This window comes from Penicillium robsamsonii (assembly GCF_028829455.1).
Source record: "Penicillium robsamsonii strain IBT 29466 chromosome Unknown utg000005l_segment0_segment0, whole genome shotgun sequence".
In the NCBI taxonomy this organism is placed as follows: Eukaryota; Fungi; Ascomycota; class Eurotiomycetes; order Eurotiales; family Aspergillaceae; genus Penicillium; species Penicillium robsamsonii.
Window position 1 is genome coordinate 1,478,425 of NW_026643223.1, and position 17,320 is coordinate 1,495,744.

The window sequence follows — 17,320 nt, forward strand, 5'->3', positions numbered from 1 at the left end:
GGCTTTGTCAAGGCTTTAACCTCGATTAGGGTGTGACATAAAGGTGGCTAAGCTAGGCAGACCTGCATGAAGCTGACACAGTTCAGCCGCATAGCCTCCCAACGTCCCCGCCATAAATTCGACTTCCTTTCTCCTACACTTGGTTCCTTGTTCTTGGATCTTACACCCTGGCGAATGACGATATTCCCAGGCCAGAACCAGGAGACGTCTTATACAACATTACCGACGCCGCCAATTTATAGTCACCCGTCTCCGATCTTCCATTGGCAAAACCATCCAATCGCTAAAAGACGATCCCGGACCGGATGTGAAGGTCTTCATGACCCTGCCTAATGGGAAGGCCGTCACAATCTTCGGCCCGCGCATGATAGTGGTCAGCTTCTTGTTGACCGAAGCGCAGCCTACCCAGCCACAGTTTTATTATTTGATGCGGATGGCTTCCTGGGCTGCGTTCGGTGCGCATGCCATCACTCTCGGTGTGAGCGATCTCTTCAACCAGGTCTTGACGGTTGTTTTGCTTCTTCTGGCGATTTACCTAACATCGAGACATGTCGGGGACTGTCGGGAGCCTATTAAGGCACGATTGTATCTCAAGGCCAATATGGGGGACCCTAAATTGCCCCGAGGTGCGGCTTACATGAGGCTGGATATGTCGACCACGGAAGAGAATTACATGGTTCACTGGAGCATGATGCCCCAATGGTCGAATGTATGGTGGTGGGATAGATATAAATCACGATATTCATCCAGTCAGATCAGTTCTGTGATGAAGGTAGAAGGGAGCCAGCAAGTTTAGAAATCTGGTAATGATAACTCCCAAAATGTTTTCTAAGAGCAAGTATATAGGTGATATCTACCCTATCTTAGAAAATATCTTGTGTAGATCATTCCGACCGCAAGTGCCTGATAGCAATCCTATATCATGACCCACGTGATCACATGCTTCCTATGCTTTCTTTGTTCTCAGTTTGCTATTATTCCTCATCGGGTAATAGCATACTCGGGAAAGAGTTTGTTTGCTGGGATAGTTCCAGCTATAAAATCCCCTGAGATTTACCACTTGCTTTTTCTTTCTTTCTCTCTCTCTTCACTTGCTTCTTCTTTCTCTCTCTCTCTTCACTTGCTTCTTTTCTCTCTCTCTCTTTCTCTTCCCTATCTCTGTTTTCTTGGTTAGGATACACTCTTTCTTGCTGATCGAACTGATACGTACTATCCCACATCTCAAAGCTATTTTTATCATACACCCACGTCATTGATTGCACCACTAACGTTAATCTGAATCAGAGGATCATCTAAAATGCAGAAACGTCAAAAGAAAGGACGAAAATCCCAACCTCCATCAACCTCAACAAACCCACTAGCTATGATCCTCTCAGCCAGATTATACCTCAGTCAAACCTCGCATTACAGCGAGCTTTACCACTCGAAGCAAGTTGCTACATTTCAATAACAGGGTCATGTTCGCTAATTAGACTAGGGCCAAGCCAATTACACTCTGTCCGAGCTTACGAGCGAAGACTCAGTTACAACAATGCGACAAGCATTATCACCAGACCCGGTCTGTTTAACGACATTCGCCAAGCATGGGCGAATAGTGAGGGAATTAGCCTTCTGGCAACGCCTGAGACTCTATCACAGGCTGTCCAAGACCTCCAGAAAAAGGGTGAGGCCACACAGAAGAGCCTCGAGAACACACAGAAGAATGTGGAGGCTAAAAGCAATGACCTCGAAGAGGTCCAAAAAGCCCTCATAAAATATGAGCGGACGTTTCATTCATATAGTAAGTCAAAGATCATGATTCCCGTAGAAGCTATTTGGGGGGTCTTTTGGAAGGTCTTTTGCATGCTCTTCTGGAGGATTTCTATGCACATGAGCTGGCATCTCGTGACACAGCATGAATGACTTGACTGTGGCCGCCGCGAGCCCCCAAACGGCCTCGCCATTGAGTGGCTGCTGCAGAGGCGGGCAGGTAAGTTACGGCTCACGATTCTCATCATTGCCCCCATGTGCCACGGTAGTAAACGCTGACGATTGCGGAGCATCAAGGCAAACCATGCCCCCGCCTTCGTCTTGGTGGAGTCCGACGGCCCCAATGTCGGACGACATGAAAAGTTGCTCAGTCGACGGCGTTCCTCTTGTTTTGACCGTTTTCTTCACTCCGAGAACCTTGGCGAGGTGAGATGAAGGAAGAAGACGGAAGAAACATCGGTGGATAACATGATACTTCCAAGGGTTTAGTCGTCTTACCATCAATCCATGGATCCCGGCGGCTTTACCCAGGGTGGGTCTGCCCCATACAAACATTACAAACATTACAAGAATTACCCACCAAACAGAAAGTTTTCAATTCAATCTTTCAATCGCCTATCTATAAACTCCACTAGTTAGCATCTATATACCAATTTCCGCTCTATCTCTTGCCACTTAGTCTAGCGTCAAAATCTAGGTGGAAATGGTAGGATCGCTACTAGAGGAAGTTAAGAGGCTGTCACTATCATTTTGGACCCCTGGCAGTTATCCCACTTGGTAAGCTAAACCGCCGGAAATTATAGACCAAGCTAAGGACACTTTTTCCTCAGTTGGATAAGCGACTCGTTTGCCTCGGATAGGTGAGGCCAGTGCGTAGTAAGGACGACGTCCCCCACTACAATAAAAATATTACAAAACCCTTTGATAGAACGGTATGTTTTTCCTCAAGCTCAGTAGCTAATCCGCCTGCCCATAAAGAATGTTGCAGAAGTGAACCCCACGTTCTATCCATACCAGGGAAAAGGGGCAAATCGAGGGGGCGTGTTTTCGTTCTTTCCCGACAAGAAAATATGTGACGAAGTCAATAAAAAGGCCACTGGAACAGTCTTATCTCCCACCGTGGATGAGGTGCTGAGACGCGCCTATCAAAAGGAACTACAGGGAGGATCGAAATCAGTTTCACCATTTGAACAGAGATTCTTTCTCGAGACCCCACCTTATAACACGCTAATCTATATGTAGATGATTATAGTTTCAAGGGGCTGGATTGTATCGAAAGATAGTTTTATGAAAGACTGGTTCTGATAAATACCATGGAATACCATAACCATTGATACCATATGACGTCATTCTTAACTTGCTTGAGTGACTACACCCCACTTGGCGCAGATCCCTTATTCGGCACGTGTTCTATTCAAGCATTTGTCTTAACTATTGAGCCCCACTGCCTCCGTTTCCTATGCCAGTATATAGAAATATTACCTTCCTACCAGGGAGCGAAGGCGAGCCCCATCTAAAGGCACTATCCAGGAATGTGGAGATACGCTATGACTAGATTATCTCTTTTTGTTCCTCTCGACAGCGTATTCAATAATAAATTGGCATGCATTTATTTATCTAGGTGCCTAGGTTTCACCAAATCATCAGAGTTATGAGTGCTGAAGTTAGGTAATATCTGAAGGAGAATTACCAGGCCTAATCAGGGAGTTCAGAGTGCATAGGAGGGAATTGGTTCACAGAGTTTGTTGGAGTTCTAGAGCCGGACTTTTTTTAAGACTATGCGATAGCCCCCCTTCTTAGAGCAGTGCGACAATGTCTTGGTTAACATCTCACAAAGCAGCCGGGACAGCATTGCCGTACTTGCCGCCCTGCTCGTTGACGTCCGCTCCCTTTTTTAAGAGTAGTTTGATAATCTGTTGATGGCCTCCCTGTGAGGCGGCCTGTAGAGCGTTACTGTAGCGGCCGCCCTGTGCGTTGACATTTACTCCATCATTTAAAAGAAGCTTGATAATCTCTTGATGGCCTCCATATGAGGCGGCCTGAAGAGCATTGCCGTAATAGCCGCCGTGTGCATTGACATTTACTCCATTTTCTAAAAGAAGCTTGACGATCTCTTGATGGCCTCCGTCTGAGGCTGCCTGGAGAGCGTTACCGTAGAAGCCGCTCTGTGAGTTGACGTCTGCTCCCTTATCTAAGAGTAGTTTGACAATCTCTTGATGGCCTCCCTGAGAGGCGGCCTGGAGAGCGTTGCCGTCGCCGCCGCCCTGTAAGTTGACGTCTGCTCCCTTATCTAGGAGCAGTTTGACAATCTCTTGATGGCCTCCCTGTGAGGCGGCCTGGAGAGAGTTACCGTAGCGGCCGCCCTGTGCGTTGACGTCTGCTCCCTTATCTAAGAGTAGTTTGATAATCTCTTGATGGCCTCCCTGAGAGGCGGCCTGGAGAGCGTTGCCGTCGCCGCCGCCCTGTAAGTTGACGTCTGCTCCCTTATCTAGGAGTAGTTTAATAATCTCTTGATGGCCTCCCTGTGAGGCGGCTTGGAGAGAGTTACCGTAGCGGCCGCCCAGTGCGTTAACTTCTGCTCCCTTATCTAAGAGTAGTTTGACAATCTCTTGATGGCCATTATACGAGGCGGCCTGGAGAGCGTTGCCGTAGCGGCCGCCCTGTGCGTTGATATCCGCTCCCTTATCTAAGAGTAGTTTAATAATCTCTTGATTACCTCCCTGTGAGGCGGCCTGGAGAGCGTTGCCATATAAACCACCCTGTGTGTTGATATCTACTCCTTTATCTAAGAGTAGTTTGACAATCTCTTGATGGCCTCCCAGTGAGGCAGCCTGGAGAGCGCTGCCGTAGCGGCCGTCCTGTGCGTCGACGTCCGCTCTATTATCAAGGAGCAGTTTGACAATCTCTTGATAGCCTCTATCTGAGGCAATCCGGAGAGCATTACCGTAGTGGCCGCCCTGTGCGTTGACGTCTGCTCCCTTATCTAAGAGCAGTTTGACGATCTCTTGATGGCCTCCCTGAGAGGCGGCCTTAAGAGCGTTGCCGTAATAGCCGCCGTGTGCGTTGACATTTGCTCCATTTTCTAAAAGAAGCTTGACGATCTCTTGATGGCCTCCGTCTGAGGCGGCCTGGAGAGCGTTACCGTAGAAGCCGCTCTGTGAGTTGACGTCTGCTCCCTTATCTAAGAGTAGTTTGACAATCTCTTGATGGCCTCCCGCTGAGGCGGCCTGGAGTGCATTGCCGTAGTAACCGTCCTGCACGTTGATGTCTGCTCCCTTATCTAGGAGCAGTTTGAAAATGTCTTGATGGCCTCCCGCTGAGGCGGCCTGGAGTGCATTGCCGTAGTAACCGTCCTGCGCGTTGATGTCTGCTCCGTTATCTAAGAGCAGTTTGAAAATGTCTTGATGGCCTCCAGCTGAGGCGGCCTGGAGAGCATTGCCGTAGTAACCGTCCTGTGCGTTGATATCCGCTCCCTTATCTAAGAGTAGTTTGATAATCTCTTGATTACCTCCCTGTGAGGCGGCCTGGAGAGCGTTGCCATATAAACCACCCTGTGTGTTGACATCTACTCCCTTTTTTAAGAGTAGTTTGACAATCTGTTGATGGCCTCCCTGTGAGGCGGCCTGTAGAGCGTTACTGTAGCGGCCGCCCTGTGCGTTAACGCCCGCTCCGTTGTCTAAGAGCAGTTTGATAATGTCTTGATGGCCTCTCGCTGAGGCAGCCTGAAGAGCGTTACCATAGTGGCCGCCCTCTGCGTTGATGTCTGCTCCCTTATCTAAGAGCAGTTTGACGATCTCTTGATGGCCTCCCTGAGAGGCGGCCTGGAGAGCGTTGCCGTGATCGCCGCCCTGTGCGTTGACGCCCGCTCCGTTGTCTAAGAGCAGTTTAACGATCTCTTGATGGCCTCCCTGAGAGGCGGCCTGGAGAGCGTTGCCGTGATCGCCGCCCTGTGCGTTGACGCCCGCTCCGTTGTCTAAGAGCAGTTTAACGATCTCTTGATGGCCTCCGTCTGCGGCGGTCTGTAGAGCATTACCGTAGCGGCCGCCCTGTGCGTTGACGTCTGCTCCCTTATCTAAGAGTAGTTTGACAATCTCTTGATGGCCTCCCTGAGAGGCGGCCTGAAGAGCATTGCCGTGATAGCCGCCTTGTGCGTTGGCATTTACTCCATTTTCTAAAAGAAGCTTGACGATCTCTTGATAGCCTCCGTCTGAGGCGGCCTGAAGAGCGTTACCGTAGTGGCCACCCTGTGCGTTAACGTCCGCTCCATTATATAAGAGTAGTTTCACAATCTCTTGATGGCCTCCCTGTGAGGCGCCCTGTAGAGCGTTACTGTAGCGGCCGCCCTGTGCGTTGACATTTGCTCCATCATCTAAAAGAAGCTTGACAATCTCTTGATGGCCTCCATATGAGGCGGCCTGAAGAGCATTGCCGTAATAGCCGCCGTGTGCGTTGACATTTGCTCCATTTTCTAAAAGAAGCTTGACGATCTCTTGATGGCCTCCGTCTGAGGCGGCCTGTAGAGCGTTGCCGTAGCGGCCGCCCTGTGCGTTGATGTTTGCTCCTTTGCCGATAAGATCCCGTGCGTGCGCTGTAAGCCCACCCATGCAAACATAGTACAGCCTAGAACCTCGCGGTTGACCAGGGTCATCGTCCAACCTCTTATCAGCTTGATATAAACGGGCCCATCGTTGGAATGTCGCTTCCTTTTCCAGGAACCTAACTGCAACTTGAATAAAATCTTTGGAATCCTGAGCCAACGCAGCATGCTCTGTCCAAATCTCCGCCGCGTATCTTGCCATCGGAAAATCCCGCTTGATCTCTCTGTAGCTACCGCCAATGTCCGTAAGATAACCCAAGCACGTCCTCGTAATGGAAATGCTGGCAGTTGTGATCTTAAAATGACCCTGTTCGAGAAGGTACTCTTTGACGGAGAAGTGGGCAAGATGAAGCTCTTTTTCAGTGGTTTTAACGACGGTCAAGCTGGGGCAGTAATCTAAGATATCAGTCTCGCAAAAAAGTCGACGCTTGATATCAAATTCTTGCGAATTGTTTTGGACCTGCGTCGCTATTACTTCTTTAGCTTCAGCGAGTTTAAGAGGTCGCTTAGAGTGCACTAGGAATTGAAGCAATCGTATCGCGTCATCTTTTAGCTCGGTCGGTATACTTGCAATCATATGTCGGTATGTCTCATTTAGATTCAGCGGCAATGATGTAAGAGCCTTCTCCATAGCTGCCTCGTGACGACATCGGGCCAGGCTGTCTAATTGACAGAATGCCCATCTAAACCTAACTAGGGTGTCAGCAAACCATCAGTATATCGATTGAAGTAGTAATATCTCACATCCCATCGGCCCCGTCGCCGACCTTTCTCCGAATCTCTTCGAGAAGATTCTTGGGTAAGCGCTTTTCTGTAAAATCCCGCCGTTGACAGAGTTGTGCTGAGACCCATGAACGGATATCGGAGTTGACAGCCTGCTTATTAAGTGGTAGGCAACCTTCCTCTCCTATCAAAATTGGTATGCGGCGCAGAAACTCGGACTCAGGTCGGCTGGTAAAAAGCACCTGAACATGGCCCAGCTCTGGCTTAGATATTATGACTTCGATCCACTTAAGGATGTCACCCCTTGTGGTTGATTCATCCAATGCGTCCAGAACGATAGCGACCCTCTTCTGGGCTCCGAGCATCTTGAATAAAATAGCCGAGAGCACCTTCGTCTCAGGTTGGTTTTTCCCATTCTGATGCGCTTGAAATGACGCATCAAGATGAACAGCAGAGTCAACCCCACCTTCATAAAGCTGGAAAGTAAGCGACCGCAGCATGCTTTCATAGGTCTGCTTTTTGGTGTCGCTAAAATCAAAGAAAAAGTTGAGGATAGAACCGTCGTCTCCTTCTGCGAGAAAATCAAGCACAGTTGAAGCAAGAACAGTCTTTCCACATCCCGCGAACCCATGCAGCCATATATGTCGATACGACCCCGAATACCACGACCGGTAGACGGGGTCCTCAAGGAGCCACGCGCCAGTCCCTTCATGGTGAAGCGTCCTCGCGTGGTTGGCGTTCGTCGATGGGTCTGGGGGATCCAGCCAGGTTTTGATCTCATGAGTATGAAGACCGGTCTTGATAGAATCGGTAGTAGCTTTGATTGAGACAGTCGTTCGCTGCACACTTTCGATCTGTTTGTTTACTGTGCGTAGTTAGGATGTATTCTAAGGTCAAGTATTATTTTGTCTCAGGTATCTGCCGGTACTTCAGGACACCGCAGCCGACATATTCAGGTAGGCAGGTACTAACCCTCTTCCATCGTAGCTTTCGCTGATTCCTCAGCATTAACAACACTGGGCTGCACACATCCCAAAAGTTCCTTTGCGTATGCAGTAGCCACGGCTGCAGCATATTCTTGCCAGTTTTTCTCTTTTCGCGAATCTGCATAGTCAGAAATACCTCGGATCACAATACATGGGAAGTCATTCATAAGCCCAGCTGCCTCCATCTCCACGCATAGTAAGTGCCCGCCGAATTCTTTGTCAAGGAGGTCTCGGAATTGGGCATCCTTAACCACTTTGTTCCCGGATGCGATCAGGCCATGATGTACCCTCACTTCTCTTTGGGTCCGTACTTCCTCTGCCTTCTCTGACAGCCGCTTATTCTCCTCGTTTACTGGGCTAATAGCCCATGAGCCAAGAAGATATGCGATCATTGCGATGACCGCCTGCCATAGGCCAGACAGAAACTGGACTTCGGTCGAAGTCCGACGTCCCCTCTTCGATGACAACAATGGGTCTTCCAAGCACTCACGCCTGGTATATTTTGGCGCCAGGCGCGGGAATCTCCTCTCCACATCATTTAAATACTCATTTATCTTCGATCCGAACATCTCATAATTACTTTTTAGCTGATTCGATGCATTGAGTAGTGCATTCGGAGGTCGGTTCAGCGAGCCTGTGTGGATAAATCGCCCATCCCTCTCCAGCTTCCCCATATCCCATTGTACCACTCCGTGATAGTCCGCAACAGGTTGGCTCACCACCACATCACCCAGATTGACCTTCGACGGAATTCCGCCGCCAATCCCTACCATGAGTCCGAACCTGATCGACTGGAACGTGTTAATCATAGAAGTCGCGACGGTCGCGGCAGGGTTGGTTCCCATATTAGGTAGGCAGGCTATGACGACGTTGTGGCCGCATACTGAGCCAAGCGTATATGCATTATGATCATTGCGAGGGGTCGGAAGAGGTTCGTGCTCTTCATCTAGCATGGCCCTGGCTGCGGTCTGTTCCTTTGGAAGAGCACATACCCACCCGATGGTATAGGCATCGTGTCGGAGTCGCTTTCGGCATGGAGGCATTTCGGGACCAGCATTGCTTTGTGCTGGTACTGATTGCTCTGGCTGAGATAATGGGTTCTCAGCCATATTGTATGAGACGTACTCGACCAGGCAGGTTGTTTAGACGCGCCAGAAGTACTCAATATGTCAACGAAGGACCCTCTCTTCTCGCAGAAGCAAAGGTCTTGGACGATCTGCTCCAGAAGAGGGAGATCAAAGTGAATACTTGATGAATAGATGGATGCTAAGGAGTAGCTGTTTTCAAAAGTTCCAATGTGGTGGTTCATGACAAGAATCTCAGTTGGACTCTTACGAGCTGGAAGAGGGGCGTATCCTCAGCCTCGTAACCATGTGACTAGCGCGCTAGGCCAGAAAAATCATTGTAGCCTTTTCCTCGCTCACACCGCTTCCCGAATGGTTTCGTATCGATGACCATACTTTCATGTGGGGGCGGGTAGTGAGGGGGGTTCCCAGGAACGGGTCGATCCGACCCAAAGACTCAGATCGAAGAGAGCCCCTTTACCATATGCAGTCAAGATTTTCCAGAAAAACGTTTGAACTTCTCGCTTGAAGAGACCTCTCAACAATTTAAATGAACAGTTCGAGAACCACCAGATCACAGTTGGTGGTTAAAACAGCTGAGGGATGATGTGCTAACTGTTTAACCACCTTTTTCTGAGGCCCGTAGCTTTGAGAGGAGCTTTGAGAGGGATGCTTTCACCCAGAGAACTATTAGATCTTCTTTTAGCTCTCGGGGTATATATCCTTTTAATCCAGAGATAGTTCTTAGCCCTTTACGTGCTCAGATTAATGATACTCCGGTTCTTAGTATCATTAATACGCCCTCACCACCCCCTGAGCTAGGTAGCTCAGCAACGAATTCTCCTCCAGATACCATTGTACGGGTTAAAAAGCTTCATGATAAGATTTTTAGTGATCTTACAGAGTTTACTGGGCTATCTAAGCGTATGCAAAGGCATATTGGTCGAAGTATAGATGCAATTTTACTTCTATCCCAGCGGCTTGAGATCTGTGAGGCATCTTTGAAGAAGTCTCAGTCCCACAGGGTAAATACTCCAAAAAACAGACGATTAATACTCAATACAGGCCCAATGGCTCTCTCGCCTGCTATGGCCAATCTTCTAATAAAAAGGAGGCAGGACACCGAAGATAAGAAGCTTCAGCGCCAGCAGGCAAAACATGCCAAGGAATTAGAATTGGAACAACGGGCTCAATTGGCTAGGAATGCCGCTGAAAATGAGCATGAAGCTAGATTAGCAGCAAGAGATAGTGGGGGTGCAAATTGGTATATAGATACTACTGGAGTATATAGGTAGGTGGTTTTGAATACATGGTGATTTTTAAATTCTTCTGTTTTGTGGTAAATTTCTGTTTAGTGGGACAGACCCACCCTGGGTAGGGGTGGGCTGGTAAGACGGCTAAGTGGTGAAACTAAATTTCGATCCTCCCTGTACGAAAAAACCCCACGAAGGTCCTGCTCTCACCAGAGCACACAAGTTCGGACCCTCCACCTGATATCCAACCTGATTTTCCAGTCCCAATTCAACAAGATTTGCAGGGCCGGCGGACATAGCCGAAGTAATTTAGAGCATGAGTGTCCGAGCCACAGCTCTCACCTGGGCAGCTTTTAAAACCTCGGAATTTGTACGTCTTTTTTGTACGAACTTCAAGCGGAGTAGCAATACATTCGTATCAACTAGAATGGAATCACTTCGGATTCTGAGCCCCTAATAGTCCTTTTAGCGCATTGGCCTCTCCCTCTAACTTATCTTCTAACTCATCCCGCTCTCTTTGCTTGATAGAGTCCAATTCTGCGTCCAATTCCTGGGTACGATTAACACGACGTTGACGGTACTACTGAGCATCCAACGCGTTGAGCATTGTCTTCAATGCTCAGTTGGATGAGTCCTTGTATGAGGTCATACTGATACAAGAGCAATAGCAGAGTATCCAATATCAAGTCTTCCTAAAATGGAAGGTGAAAGGTAGAGACACTAGTGCCAGACATCATCTCATATGCAATACACTTCATAGAACATTAGACAAGCAACAAATACATATAGACAAAACAAAAGCCAGGAAAGATATAATTTTCCCAAACAAAGCAAGTACCAACTAAAATCCCACCTCACACACAACAGCCACCAAGATACGACACAGGTCATATCACAGGTGGAAATCAAGCATTCCGCGCCAACTCAATACAAAACTCCCCCCAATCCTGTCCACCATTCAGCGAAAGAATCTCCTCGGCAATAGCCTCCTCCAAACGCTCACGGTATCTGCGTCTGTACTCGGTCTTAACGAGCTCGAGATGTCTCGGTTCCCAGTGCAGACGCACGAGACGGGAAATGAGGAGTTCTGAGCGCTCGCGGCCAGTACGGGATTCGCGTAGGGCTTGGTGGAGGAGGAGGGCGTCGCGCATTGGTCTGTTTATTGCGCCGTTGAGAATATGTGCTAGGGTTTCGCCCTGGATATATATGTTAGTATATGTATTCAGTGTTGATTGGAGGAGGTATGAGAGCAGAAAGAAAAAGAGGAAAAAAGGAAATGTACATACCACCAAATTCCTCGACTTGGAAATCATCGCCCTAGTAAAATTATGCCCATAATTATCCTCGTAGGCACGCAACACCTCCCGCAAATGCGAATCACTCCTCAAGACAATAATATGAATCATAGCCGTCTCACCGCCCTCCCGGACAATAGCACGATGCAAATCCTGCGCATCATCACGCACAAGTCGTTTATCGAGCGGTTCACGATCATCCTGTCGCTGACCCTCAAGCGCAAGCAGAATAGCAACACGGAACTTATCCGCGCGTAGCTCGGAGCGCATACAGCGCTCGATACTATTATCGTATCTAGTATCACGGAACGAGTTTTTGATTTCCCGAATGGCAGCATTCGACCTTCCGACCAGGGACTCGATTAGGAGTTCTCGACGCGATGTCCCGGCTTGGTAATAGCAGTTTGCCCAATAAGCTTCTGATTCCCATCTACCGAGGGCAGTAGCGTAGCAGACTTTTCCGAAGGAGGAACTCCCCAGTTTGAGACGGAGGTGCTTGGCGAGGTTGATTCCTTTGCCTTGCATTCGGACGCGGGATTTGTATTCCGCGCGCAGGAGGATGATCTCGTCGCTTGATAGACGGGGGAGGATTTGGATGATGGGTTTGCTGTCTATATTTCGGGTGTGGTTTAGGGCGGATTGCATGGCTGCGGCGTCTGGGCCGGCGTCGTAGAAGGAGACGCGTTTGCGGCCGGTGGTTGGGGAGATGAGAATTTTTCCGTCCGGGATCGAGGAGGATGAGTCGTGGCGGTCGTGGCCAGGGCGGCTGAGACGTTTGTCGGTACGGTCGTCGCGCTCTTTGTCTTTCTTGTCTTTGCTGCTGCGGGAGCGGGGATCTTTCTCGCTGATGGATGAGTGCGAGCGGTGGTGCTTGCTACGTCGGCTTGAGTCTGAGCCGTCGAGGGGTTCCAGGTCTGAGATATCATCGTCGCGGATGGAGGGGATGACGATTGGGGATGGCATCGGTGAGATGGACTGGTAAGTACCACGATACGGCTCCAGTAGCGGACTACCCGGGGGAAGAGCCGAATGAGCTGCACTGGCCCCGGCAACTGCGAGGGTATTCGACGACACAGACTGGCTGTGCGGACGAGCACTTGACCGATTCCCACCAGGCGCGATCTCCACAAACTCAGGCTCGGGTTTATACCGATGCGACTGGTCTGGAGCCTGCTGCGGCTGCGGCTTCTGCTGCGATTGCGGGTAATACTGGTTCTGCAATTGCTGCGGCAGCGGCCTGGAATAGTGCTCATTCGTAGAAGCAGGATACACTGGCGTCTGCTTAGGCTCTGCCTTCGAGGCATACTTCACCGCATTCGGATCAACCTGAGCGTACTGGTACGCACCGGGATTGGCATACCCCGCCGCCGCCGGATAACCAGTATCAGTAGCGGAGGCAGTCCGATAATGCGCAGGCGCATACCCCGCACTCGTCGCATATGCCTGCCCGGGGAAACCAGGATACTGCGATGGAATCACAGGCGCCGGCACAGACCCCGAGGTAGCGGGGTAGGTCGAAGCCACCGGGAACGCACCGGGCATACTAGCCGTACCTGTAGGTTGCGATGAAGGCGGCACGTATCCAGGACGTTCGCATTCCGGCACAGAGGCCCAGTCGATCGGCCCGGCGGGGTATCCCGGTCGCGGCGCAGCAGCCACGAACTGTGTGGGCTGGGCGTAGCTGTACCGATTCGGACGCGCATAGCTGGGATGGCTACCTGGTGCATCACCGTAAGCTAGATCGTCGGCTGAGTCGGAGTCGTGGTTCACGCGACTTCCGCGGTCTGGCGAGGGTCGTCGTCGATGAGACCCCAAAGGCGCTGCTGCAGCAGAACCGCGTTCCGAATCCGAGTGTTCGTAGCGGTCATCGCGACGTCGTTGCGACCTTTCTGCGTCACGACGTCTCGACCCTGAGTCCGAGTCTGAGCGGTCCACGTCGTAGCGGGGACTTCTTGGGGCGCGTGAAGCGAGGCGGGGTTCGTCGGTTTCCCGACGGCGTTCCTCGCTGATGAGCTTGTATTGGCGCTCGATTTCGGCTTCTTCGTCAGGGTTGTAACCTTTGGTTCTAGGGGCTTCGACGGCTGGGGAGCGCGAGCGGTGGGAGGGAGAGGGAGCTCGGCTGTCGCGCGACCGTGAGCGCTCGCGACCAGGGGACTTGGATCTGGTTCGCGCCCGTGGGTCGTTCACTTGGAGGGACATTGTGGGTTCAATGTTCTGATTTGATCTTTGATATTTGATCTTCTGTGTTTCAAACGGATTTATTTCGTTTCTGAGGTGCGGTATTTGGTCACACAGAGTTGGACTTGGTATTCCTTTGTGCGTGATCGTGTCCACTAGGCCATTCTACTTGTAGATACGAAGCCTTTTCTCTACCTATGTGGAAGGTAAAATTGGAAAAGAAAAGAAAAGAAAAGTTTACAAGACCTCGTATTCCTGGCCAACTTATAGCTTGTGGTTTCTTCACTTCCTGTACAAGGATTAGCTCTTATTGGCTTACAGCTGAACTCAAGATCGTCGGTGATAGCGCCCTTCAGCCGCAGGATTTTGGCCAATGCGCATGTCAGATTGCCCAGGGGCCAAATACACTACAATTTACGGACTGTCTGGGAATTATTCAAGATAATCAAATTACCGTGTCAACAATAGATGAACAACACTAGTACAAGTTCCGGATTTCGAAACATTTTGTCAGAAAGAAGGTAAAGGTATGACATAAAAGAAGCCTGGCGAGGTGCTAGGCCGCGAAGAATGGGGGTATGTGCGGGAAGAGAAAGTTATGCGAACAGAAGGAAGGGCTTTATCGCGTGCGACGGCCATCATGAGGTCCCTGACGGCCACCATAGGTTTGCTTCTGGGGTGCTGGCTGTCCGTTGCGGTTGAGGCGGTTGGTTCTCCAGCGCTCATACCAGACGACCCGACTGGCCTCCCGTAGCTCGGAGCGCCAATCGGAAAAGACGGAGTCCTTCAGACGAACAAAGTCACAGTGCTCGGCATCATATGGGTCAGCAAATCCCCAGGGGAATCGGCGACCGACTGGTTGGTCGCCAGCGGCCAGGGAATGAGGGTCCGGAGACAGAATCGAGAACGGAACGTGCTGGTTGGTGGCCTGCGACGCGGTGGACCTGCGAGTGCCCTCACTGCGCTGCGATGGCGATCCGGGGGCATCGGTTGCGATGTCGGATTCTTTGGCTTGGACATCTCCATTCTCAGTGTCCACAGTTTCCTCTTCATCCGCACTTTCCGAGGAGGATTCTTCCTCCTGGTCCTCCAACGTCAAGATCTCAAGGGGGTCGATATTAGCCTGCTTCAAGCTGTTCCAGACCGCCTTGCGGAGGTAATTCATGTGGGCGGAGGTGATTGTATCCGCCTTGCTGATAACCGGCACCACGGTAGTCTTGCCCAGCACCGTGCGCAACACCTGCAGATCCAGATTCTGGTCTAGAATTCCCACCACAGGCGCATCTGTGGGCTTGGATGTGCCATTGGCAGCACGCTCAGCCATGGCGATGTTTTCATCCAGACGCACAGGATCCAGAAGCAGGAAAGTGCAGTGGATGTGGGTATCACGGGCACCGGGGGAGCGAATAACCTTCATCTCCTCGGCAAGGGTCTCCTCAAACTTGCTCTCCAGGAAGCCTGTCACGCCACGCAGCTGCAGATCTGCAATGTTCCGCTCCAGACCTACAGAGTCCCACAGGGTAAGTCCGACACGTTCTCCGTCAAACTCGGTTTCCAGATATTGCGACGTGAATCCTTCCCAGGCCGAGGTTTGACGCTGCAGCTCTTCGACCTCTTCGGGGGTGCGCGAAGGGTGCTTATGGGCGGGCATGGTCAGAGCACTGCGAAGGAAGTTGAGGAAAGAGGTTTTGCCCGAGTTACGAGCACCAATGACAAGCACACTATAACGCCTTTGTTAGCTCTGTTTTTGGTGATGTCACATCTTCGACTCACTTGTATGAGGTGGGGTCCTTGCGACGGCGCACGCGGCGAGGGCTATTCACGGTGCTGACAGCACTGCTCGCATAGCTATAGCGACCACGGTGGGTCATGCTCTCAGTGCGCGCATATGGATCGGCATTTGAACCAGCCATCGAGGGTGCAACGCCCGACTGTGGGCGTGGAATTGGTTCGGGGATCTTATCACGTTCCTCGCCTCCAAATGTTTCCAGTTGCGGGGCGGGGGAAAGATCAGGCAAGCGGGGAGGGATTTTGGGGGCATAAGACTCGCGCTGACGACGCAGTTCGTCTTCCATGGCTTGGGTTTTGGACATCTTTCTGCGGGTAGATTTTTCACCTAGGGGTTCGGTGGATTTAGAACGACGAAGGAAGCCGAGGGAGGTACGACGGTTGACGTCTGTTTCGGGCGCCAGGCGCGTTGATGGGCTTGCCATTTTGGGATAGGTTTGTCTGTTCTTTCCTTATTAGTTTTCTTTTTTCTTTTTCTTTTGGTTTTGTCTTCTCTTCTTTCTAGAGGGCTCTCTATCAGGGACATTGCACCCCACCCCGTCAGGGGTATGGAACCTCAGGCCACTCACCAATAAAACGATATATATCGGAGTTCAACAGCGCCAAGAGTGCAGCTTAGATTCGGTATGGAGCGATTCGAAACTGCTCTGAAACTAGACAGTGGAATTCAATCTAATTGTCTGCCAATCCCGTGATGTATCGTGTTTCTCAGAAACGAAAGTCGAGGAAATGAAAGGGAATAAGCGAGAGTGGAAATCAACAAAATACAAGCTCCCAGCCAGTGGGTGAAGGCGGGAATTGAAATTAGGACTTGAACAAAGTTCTAACTTCAAAGTTCCTCTTTTTTTGGGGGGGGTGTTTTTTGGTTTTTTTTTTTTCGGGGAATTTCAAATAGGCCTGCTCACAGCGTCCAGCAACAGCGGCGCTTGGAGAAAGAGGGAAAAGAGGGTGAACGAAAGGAAGAGGATTTAATTTCACTATAGAGTACTAAGGGGATAGAAATCAATATAGAGAGCATAAGAAATGGCCATTCAGGGGTAAAATATTCCAGAGCAGCGTTCTCCACTTAGAAGCTTTGGTCTTTCTTTTGTATGGCCATTGGATGCCGGTTCGTCCGACGCCAATGGGAGCTAACGCCAGACGGGATGGACTCTCCAATGACCTGGATAACCTTGGGAATCATGACATTCTCAAAAGCACGTTCTTCTCGCGTGGGAATATGACACGTGCGGCAGGGGCCGTTTAGGGCTCCACCTGTCCATAATTCACGATTCACTATAGACCTGAGATTAAAGGGAAAAAGAACAGGTGATGCAATATACTTGTCTTGTTTATGTCTCGCTAAAACGGGACATGTACGGAGTACGGAGTAACTTAACAGCCAAGGCTAACCCGTCCGGTAGGGCAAAGCCTTCGGCTCCAGAACAATTGCCCAAAAAGCCGCAATCTAATGCACATAATTAAACTAACTACGCCGTTTAATAACCATATCGAACCCTAGCCACCTGAGCTCCTCCAATACGAGCTAGATCAAATTCTGAAACACCACAATTTAAGATCTCAGCTTAAACACGAGAGGTCATGTGGGGAACTGGAGCCCCTGGACGCGAACCATTTCCTGGGGATTCTGTCAAGTCTTTTGCCTTATGTTGTGTGCATTGTTTATGGTACATGAAACTACATATGC

At 50.2% G+C, this 17,320-nt stretch overlaps 5 protein-coding genes across 5 annotated transcripts; 1 reads left to right on the top strand and 4 right to left on the bottom strand.

Moving 5' to 3' along the window:
* Positions 1-319: 319 nt before the first annotated feature.
* Positions 320-796, top strand: N7447_008590 (uncharacterized protein; the record flags this gene model as incomplete). The annotated part of the gene is made up of 1 exon (XM_057232852.1): positions 320-796. The coding sequence occupies one exon, from the start codon at positions 320-322 to the stop codon at positions 794-796; it is 477 nt and encodes a 158-aa protein (XP_057082394.1).
* Positions 797-1,974: 1,178 nt separating this feature from the next.
* N7447_008591 (uncharacterized protein) lies at positions 1,975-2,304 on the bottom strand (the record flags this gene model as incomplete). Its single annotated transcript, XM_057232853.1, has 2 exons — positions 1,975-2,223; positions 2,248-2,304. The coding sequence occupies 2 exons, from the start codon at positions 2,302-2,304 to the stop codon at positions 1,975-1,977; spliced, it is 306 nt and encodes a 101-aa protein (XP_057082395.1).
* A 1,274-nt stretch (positions 2,305-3,578) lies between these two features.
* N7447_008592 (Pfs NACHT and ankyrin domain protein) lies at positions 3,579-9,164 on the bottom strand (the record flags this gene model as incomplete). The annotated part of the gene is made up of 3 exons (XM_057232854.1): positions 3,579-7,035; positions 7,091-7,934; positions 8,042-9,164. 3 exons carry the CDS (start codon positions 9,162-9,164, stop codon positions 3,579-3,581), a joined length of 5,424 nt encoding a protein of 1,807 aa, XP_057082396.1.
* Positions 9,165-11,277: 2,113 nt separating this feature from the next.
* Positions 11,278-13,866, bottom strand: anxc4 (annexin ANXC4; the record flags this gene model as incomplete). Its single annotated transcript, XM_057232855.1, has 2 exons — positions 11,278-11,568; positions 11,659-13,866. The coding sequence occupies 2 exons, from the start codon at positions 13,864-13,866 to the stop codon at positions 11,278-11,280; spliced, it is 2,499 nt and encodes an 832-aa protein (XP_057082397.1).
* Positions 13,867-14,464: 598 nt separating this feature from the next.
* On the bottom strand, positions 14,465-16,058 carry aspE (septin; the record flags this gene model as incomplete). Its single annotated transcript, XM_057232856.1, has 2 exons — positions 14,465-15,566; positions 15,619-16,058. The coding sequence occupies 2 exons, from the start codon at positions 16,056-16,058 to the stop codon at positions 14,465-14,467; spliced, it is 1,542 nt and encodes a 513-aa protein (XP_057082398.1).
* Positions 16,059-17,320: the final 1,262 nt, after the last annotated feature.